The sequence below is a fragment of the Lactuca saligna genome, chromosome 9 (genome assembly GCF_052625555.1).
Source record: "Lactuca saligna cultivar CGN05327 chromosome 9, ASM5262555v1, whole genome shotgun sequence".
Classification (NCBI taxonomy): domain Eukaryota; kingdom Viridiplantae; phylum Streptophyta; class Magnoliopsida; order Asterales; family Asteraceae; genus Lactuca; species Lactuca saligna.
Window position 1 is genome coordinate 29,628,850 of NC_136425.1, and position 8,975 is coordinate 29,637,824.

General features: G+C 31.3%; 1 protein-coding gene across 1 annotated transcript; it reads left to right on the top strand.

Annotated features, from left to right (window-relative positions):
* The first annotated feature begins 258 nt into the window (after positions 1 to 258).
* Positions 259 to 1,419, top strand: LOC145017246 (abscisic acid receptor PYL4-like). The gene has a single exon (XM_078975309.1). The coding sequence runs from the start codon at positions 405 to 407 to the stop codon at positions 1,026 to 1,028; it is 624 nt and encodes a 207-aa protein (XP_078831435.1). The 5' UTR covers positions 259 to 404; the 3' UTR covers positions 1,029 to 1,419.
* Positions 1,420 to 8,975: the final 7,556 nt, after the last annotated feature.

Below are 8,975 nucleotides of genomic sequence, written 5' to 3' on the forward strand. Positions count from 1 at the left end.
TGCATCGTGATAATAAGTAAACTTCAAGGATCAAATGGAATCATCCTATAATCTTTTGGGGTTTATAGCACTACTAGTGGATTAATATATGAACAAGGGCAACTTGATGAATGTTTAATAGTAAAAGCAACATAATATTTTATTTAATTCATGTTGCTATTAAACAAAAATAGTAAAAGCAACATGTCATTTTGATAAGGTCTAAAATGTAATTTTCACAAGTATTAAAATGTAATGTCCATTATTTAGGGTTCGACCAACTAGCCAACTAGCCATATTTTACTTCCTTCACATGAACCATCACCCCTATCCCCACCCCAACACCACCATTTATAAGACCCTCTCTCTCTCTCTAACCATCAAGCAAGAAATATCGCCGTTTGATCTTATTCAAGAGATCAAAAATGCTTTCTACTCGACAACAATCATCATCTATCTTACTAGATAGAATCATCAAAACCACCACGAGCGATGGCGCCGGAGGATGTGCAGCTATCATGTCAAAGCCATGCGTCACCAGTCCGGTTCCTGACTCCGTTGCCAGGTACCATACCCACCCAGTTGGCCCAGACCAGTGCTGTTCCGCCGTGATCCAACAGATCAACGCTCCAATCTCGACCGTGTGGTCCGTCGTCCGCTGCTTCGACAACCCACAAGCCTACAAACATTTCGTCAAGAGCTGCCATGTCTTAGTTGGAAACGGTGACGTCGGAACACTCAGAGAAATCCATGTCATCTCCGGCCTCCCCGCCGCTAGATCCACCGAACGTCTGGAGATCCTAGATGATGAACAACACGTCATCAGCTTTAGTGTCGTTGGCGGCGATCACCGTCTTGCTAACTACCGTTCCGTCACCACTCTTCATCCTACACCCGCCGGAAACGGAACAGTAGTCGTCGAATCATACGTCGTTGATATACCACCGGGGAATACAAACGACGAAACCTGTGTCTTCGTTGATACAATTGTAAAATGTAACCTCCAGTCGCTAGCTCAGATCGCTGAGAACAAGCTCCAGCTAAAGTGATATTGTAATGGAGATTACAAATTTGTGAGCACCAATCTCAGTAACACGTACATCAAGACATTTCCATCGAAGACAGATAGAGATGCAATACAAATGCAGAGCCAGCCGACCAATTAAATCCTTATTATATTTTATGTGGGTGTACATTTTCATCATCATGTTTGTGAATTCATGCGACTTTTTTGTAGGATGTTTTTATTGTTCGATTTGGCTATGAAGAACATTATCTGTTAAGATACTATGAAGAAAGAACGTGTGCTCCCTCTTATTCTCGCTCCAATACTTTACATATTTTCCACCCAATTTTCTTTTTCACCAATTGAAATAATGCGATCAAAATGTATAGAAATGTGTATGTGTATTAACTAATAAAAATGTTTGATTTTGTTAATTAAGTTTTATAATTGATCTAAGGAAAGAAAATTTTAAAACTTTTGGATGATAAATAGAAGTTATGAGTTTAATTATGATATAGATTATTAGATTATTAAAACACAAGAGTATAGATATAAAAACTACCGAAGGATTAAATGCCTGCCTATTTAGGAAAATTCTTGAAATGTTACAATTTTCTAAAGAGAATTATCCTCTTACTTTTTGTTTTTGTGTATCATCCTATCTACTAATTAAATGGTAATATTTGTAATACTTAATATTTATTTAATAAAATTTAATAATATTTTAAGATACTAATATGATACATATCATTATTTAAATAGATAGAAAGACTAATAGAAAAAAAATCATCATTTACATGGATAGAAAGATGGATAGAAAGAATGATAAAAAAAAAAGTTAGAAAAGATATTTAATTTCTCTTTTCTAAAAACAAGACGATAAAAATAAAAAATTGTTAATGTCAAGTAATAGCCGACTATAGAATTTAATAAGTCTCCCATGAAATAAGACTTTGTAGCTGTTTGCAAAATTTAAAATGATGTAGGGAGGCCAGAGGGAATTATATATGGTTCTTGTATTACAAGAGATAAGCGAATCGACAGCTGCCTTTGCAACTTGGCCTTGTGAAAATACCAAGTTACCAACAACAAAATCTCTCTTTTTAAGACTTCAATTTTTTATCATCAACTTGCAAATCTTCTTTGTTTTTTTTCTCGCCCGTTGCTTTCTCTCTCATCCTTTGTTCATATAATTTAATAAAAGTAAGTTGCAACTTGCACCGTCTTTTCTCAACTTGCATTAATATTTAATAAGACAAAGTTAGGAATCTTGATTGAAAATTTTGTGATTAAAATTGTACAAACGGGTCCATCGGGATTATATATTTCGATCCATCCAAAACGAAAGAACAAGTGATCAAGACCTATATACAATGTTTAAATTGCATAAATATTTTGAGATATGTAATTCATAAAATGATAACAACTTGATACATGGAACCCAATTTTCTAGTTGAGTACTGCGTTTGTGCATTTTGGAGTGATTATGTTAATTTTGATCGATGGTTGTGGTGTAAGTTGTTGGATTTGGGGTATAGTAAGGCTTGGAATTTTGAGAATTATGTAAAACACTTTCAGATTAAAACATTTGGGTGGTATTCTCAATATTCTTTAATCGGATAAAACTGAGAGGGACAAGAACTTGGAATGCTTTGATGATTATTTCGTTGTGCCAGAAAATGAGACCAAAAACGAATTTATGATCTTTGTATGAAAACTGTCATATGACAGTTTCAAACTGTCATAAACTATAAAAACTGATATAAAATGGAAGTTTGGATAAGGGTCGAACAATGGTCAATTCTCTGAAAATACGTTTTTCGACCCCAGCCAGGGGCTCTGCCCCTTGGACCCCGCTCCCAGGGGCGCTGCCCCCGGACCCCCGTTCGTTTAGGGGCTTTTCCCCTAAATGACAGTGTACTTTAAAAACTTGATCAAACTTAAACAAGTGTGTACTTCACACATTCCTTACTTGTTTAATATTTATCAAGATCACTTTTGATCAACAAAGTAATCTCATTACACTTAAATAATATTGATGATAACAAAATCACCAACATAAGTAACTTAGGAAGTTAACACTATAAGAAATGTTGCTACTAGCAGCGATGCCTTTAGCGGCGACATAGGGCATTAGTAGCAACATGTAACACGTCAATTAAATGTCGCCGCTAATGCCCTGTGTCGCCGCTAAAGGCGTCGCTGCTAATGACAACCTAATAGCAATCCGCTTTAAACGAGCATCATCCGTTCGATTTGTTTTCAATCCAAGGGTCGCAGAGGAATGAAAAAACACGCTGACTTTTCCTTCTAAGGTGTCGACGCTAATAGTCATCTGTCACCGCTAATAACTAGGCATCGCCGCTAAAGACCTTTACAAATAACCCCCTATCGGCTTCCTTTTTTGCATCGTCCCTTTCTTGTGTATCTTATTGTGTCTCTCACTGTGAAAGCCGACGACCAAACTTAAATCCAGCGATGCAAGCTTCAATCCGACGACCATCATCCCTAGTCGTTCCTACCACAAGACAGCTAATTAACACACCGCTGACCAATCCACCATTACCGGCAACCTAGAGATCGTTTATCGGCGACCTATAGCTCTAATTTCGAAATTTTGACGATTGAAGGTCGAATTCCTCCATATTTTCTATTATTTTTCTATTTTGGTGCTAATTTGGGTGATAAATAGGTAGTATTATTCAATTTTGTTGAGTGATTATCTTTGTATTTTGAGGTATGGAAGTGTTAATGCAATTTGTGGGATTATATATGTTTTTTTTTTCCAGATTTGTGGGAAGTGTTTATGCATTTTGTATATGTTTTTCTGATTCATGTTTATACCACATTGGCTTAAAAATGAAATTTGGCATGAAATTGAAATTAGATGTATATATACGTTTGTTTGATTTTGAATTTAGTATACATTTGTATGAAATTGAAATTGGATGTATGCATTTGTTTGAAATCGTATGCTTAACTGTATGAAATTGGAATATGTAAGTTGTATTATATATCTAAAATGAAATGAAAATTGGAATTGAATGTGTTGTATACATGTATGATTATGTGATATTTAGGATTAATAGTTTGGCTTAATTAGGCTATTAATACCAACTTACTTCTAGTAATGTATTGTATATGGTTTCAAAGTGCTTAATTTTATTAGTGACTTAATAATGTTGGTCATTACAACTTTAGCTTAATTAGGTCATTAATAGCAATGTACTTTTAGTAATTTTAATTTAATTATAATTATAAAATTAAATTAATTTAAAAAAATAAATAAAAATAATAAATTATTTATAAAATTAAATTAAATTAGTTTTAAATAAAGTTAATATTAATATTAATATATAATAAAACTAGTTTAAAAAATTAAACTAATAACAAAAAAGAAAATATTAAATTAATTAGAAACTCAAATTAAGTTACCATTAGAATCAAATTAATTTATTATAAAATCAAATTAAATTAATTATAAAATTAAATTAATATTAATATTAAAATAAAATAAAATTAATTACAAAATCAAGTTAAATTAATGTTAAAAAAACTAATAACAAAAAAGGAAATATTAAATTAATTATAAAATAAAATTAAGTTAATTTTAAAATCAAAGTGCTTAATTTCTTTAGTGACTTAATGCATTAGAACTTTAGCTTAATTATAGTTGTTAATAGCAACGTACTTCAAGTAATTTTAATTTAATTATAGAATAAAATTAAATTGATTTTTAACAAATCAATAAAAAATAAAAAATTAATAATAAAATCAAATTAAATTAATTTTAAAATCAAGTTAATATTGACACTAAAATAAAATAATGTTAGTTTAAAAATTAAACTAATAACAAAAAAGAAAATATTAAATTAATTAAAAAATCAAATTCAGCTACCTTTAGAATCAAATTAAATTTATTATAAAATCAAATTAAATTAATTATTAAATCAAATTTATTTTAATATTAAAAATAAAATAAAATTAATTATAAAATCAAATTAAATTAATGTTAAAAAAATAATAACAAAAAAGAAAATATCAAATTAATTATGAAATAAAACTAAGTTATTTTTAAAATCAAAGTGCTTAATTTTGTTAGTGACTTAATGTTGGTCATTACAACATTAGCTTAATTAGGTTATCAATAGCAACACAATTCTAGTAATTTTAATTTAATTATAGTATTAAGAAATTAATAAAAAACAATAAATTAATTGTAAAATTAAATTAAATTAGTTTAAAAATCAAGTTAATATTAATATTAAAATAAAATAAAATTAGTTTAAAAAATTAAACTAATAACAAAAAAGAAAATATTAAGTTAATTAGAAAATCAAATTTAGTTACCTGTAGAATCAAATTAAATTTATTATAAAATCAAATTAAATTAATTATAAAATCAAATTAATTTTAGTATTAAAATAAAATTAAATTAAACATAGAATCAAATTAAATAAATAAAAAAAACTAATAACAAAAAATAAAATATTAAATTAATTATAAAACAAAATTAAGTTAATTTTAAAATCAAAGTGCTTAATTTTGTTAGTGACCTTATGTTGGTCAATAAAAATTTAGCTTAATTAGGTTATTAATAGGAACATATTTTTAGTAATTTTAAATTAATTATAAAATAAAGTTAAATTAATTTTAAAAGAATCAATAAAAATAAAAAATTAAAATAATTATAAATCAAATTATGATGTTATAATTAACAAAAACCAATAAAAAGAAAATATTAAATTAATTGTAAACCATAATACTATGTAGTAGAAAATAAACAAAAGTATGATGTTATAATTAACAAAATCATGATACTTTTGTTAATTATAACAATATACTTTTGATTATTTTCTATGATAACATTGTACTTCAGCTTATGTTTCTTCTTCATAATCATCAAGAACCTAGAAAAACCCGCTTGAAATTGATTTTGAAATTAATTTTGGGTTATCCCTGTTTTGGGATTGTTTTTTGAATACTTTATCTCATTTAGGATGTGAACATGTATTACATGATTGTTTGATTTAGAAAGATTCGATTCTCATATTCTCTTTGCTCCTCAGGTGTGTGTGTATGTGTGTGTATATATATATATATATATATATATATATATATATATATATATATGCTTGGGAGCTAAGGGGAAACGCTGCCAAATTTTTATTAAACATACAATCATGTAATACACGTTCACATACGAGATAAGGTATTCGAAAAGTGGGTTTAGAAGCCTATGTTTGTGAATACTCTATACATTTTTGATTATTTGTTCATGTGTTCCCGTGTTGGGATATTTTTTGAATCATCGACTTTATGAATACTCTACTTGATTTTTGTTTCCCGTAGAGTAAACCTTAAACACTAAACTATGTTTTAGTTGCATCATGTCTATTGATAAAAGTTGGACTACTAATGTTCATCGTTAATCTCCTGATTTCCAGCTAGGACTCGACTATTTTTTTTCCAGAGATCCATGTTACACGTAGATTGTAAAGGTGAAACCAGATGTCCGTGTGAGCAATGTGATAACCATTACTTCATGGATCCGAAATCAATGAGACGTCATGTTCGTATATATGGTTTCAGTCGGTCATACGAAAAGTGGATATATCACGGTGAACCTTTAATTCCTTCGGCCTTAGATGTCGTGTCGCCAAGTAACGAGATAGCTGATGTTATTGATGATGTTATGTGGGAGTCAAGAGAAAATGATACCACCATCGATAAAGGAACCTCGAATACATGGGGTAGCGGTGTTGATGATAATTTTGATCAATATAACAAATCAAGAATACATAACACATCAAAATATGTTTAATAGGTTTTTCAGATGGAAAAAGAAAACTCTCTAGAATTCCATAAAGAGTGGTTAGCCCTTTCAATTGGTTTACAAATGGATGTTTATGCTTACACTGTGTGTGTAGTTAACGATGTTAGGATTATGGTACTTAGTCGTGATGCACAATGCAAAACGCAAAACTCTGGGGTTCTAGCAGTGGGCGAGAATAAATAGAAATATTATGGCAAGTTATGGAGGTGTAATATCCATATGATTATTTGACTGTAATATTTCAGTGCAAGTGGTTCGATACAAGAGAAATTCCTGATGATAATTTTAGAATTATCAACACAGAACAAGAAGCGTACCAAGATGATTAACTTATATATGCTTCACAAGCCAAACAAGTGTTCTACATCCGCGATATTGTTAATCACTGAAGAAACCAAAAAAAAAATTGTCGTTGTGTCATCGAGCATGTTAATAATCAAAGTATTTGGGATCTACCATCCGACAATGCTCGTGTCCAAAATGCTTACAATGACTCTGTCCAAAATGTCGACAATGTAGAGGCAAAAATGTTGACGTAGTTCAAACCAACTCTTCATCTGGAGCTAGACCTTTTATCGACTTCTCACAATAATTTCAAAACAATGTTGATGTAGCGCAAAACAATGTTGATTATGATGATGACGATTTTGATTATCATACTGAAGTACCTCTGTCAACTGGTAGAGTCGATAATGTTTCCGATGAAGAGACCGATTATGATGATGATGAAGAGAAAGTCAATGAGTTTGGTGAAGGTTGCAGTGACGATGATGTTGTGAAGATGGAGAAAGTCCGGTAGCCTCCTGCTGCCAGTTTTTCTTGCTTTTTACGGCAAGTTCGAAGTTAGAGGGGGATGAGGAACTTCACAAGCAGTAGTTTGGTAGCAATGGGGGGGGGGGTGTTTGGTGGTGGTTTTTCAGTGAAATGGAGTGGTAGCAGTGGGTGGTTCTGTGGTGGAAGAGGGTGACGGGTTGGTATTCTTTCCCTTTTTCTTGATACTAACAGTAAGGGGAGAGACGAGAGAGATGAGGGAAGTATTGTTTGATCACAAGGGAGGTGTTTAGGTGAGTTAGGTTAGAGCATTGGTGGTTTTTGGGTGGTGTTAAGTGGTATACCAGGAGAGGGATAGAGAGTGTTTTAGAAAGAGGTATGGAGATCTTAGACATGGAGAAGAAAGCTAGAGGTTGAGGTGTGATTTTTGGAGGTGATATAAGCTTCCTTTTATAGCCAATAATGCCTACAGACAAGATTGAAGAAGCCATACCTCCAACTCAAACTTGTACTGCTTTGGTGAATCTTGCACAAAAAGAAGGAGAGGGAGAAGAAAGAAGAACCTGGGGAAAAAATAGAAGGGAAGAAAATCAGGACTTTTAGCTTCTTGGGTCACATGTGGGCCCTACGTGGTTTATTCCCCCATTAATTTCCCAAAACACACAAAATCGGGTGTATCGGGACCCGTGCATCGAGAATTTTTTTTCGAGAATACCGTTAGATAGAGTTTAATTCAAGGATTCTGGAACATTAAGCGGATTAATTTTTGGAGTTACAGAACTATGGGAAATTACGTTTGAAGTTTTGTGTCTAAACAGCTCGCGGTGTCCTTTTTTGCGAATTTTTAAAATATTTTTGTAAAAAAATTTGGAGTGTGAATAATAGAGTATAACCTGAGTCCAAAAACGTTCTCAGAAATCCCATCGGCAAAGTGTAAGTACCTTAATAGATTGATTCGGTTTTACACGATTAAAGAAAAACATTGTTTTACCGTCAATGTTCTTAAAACTGTCGTATCTTTTGCATACGAACTACGTTTTGGGTATTCTTTATTTTTTCGGAAACAGGTAAACATGTACTATGTGGCTAGAATAATCGCTTCGCTTAAAATGACATTTTACAGATTTTTAGTTTTTCAGACGTATTCTAAGGTTACAATTTGTGCGGTTTGATTCGTTGTACATTTGAAAGTGCAATATCATATGCTATTGTATTAGAGTTAGAATGAAATTACTTGTCTTTCCTAAGATACACTAAAACTCAGTAATTCGGATATAACATGAGATTCACGGATAGATTGGCGGTTATAATAATAGCTCTAAATTCAGCGTTGTCACATTACCTCCTCGTTAAAGGAAATTTTGTCCCGAAATTGAGTTGGTA

Excerpts from the sequence above, each read along its gene's own strand:
- LOC145017246 (XM_078975309.1), top strand. The coding sequence starts at position 405 with ATGCTTTCTACTCGACAACAATCATCATCTATCTTACTAGATAGAATC.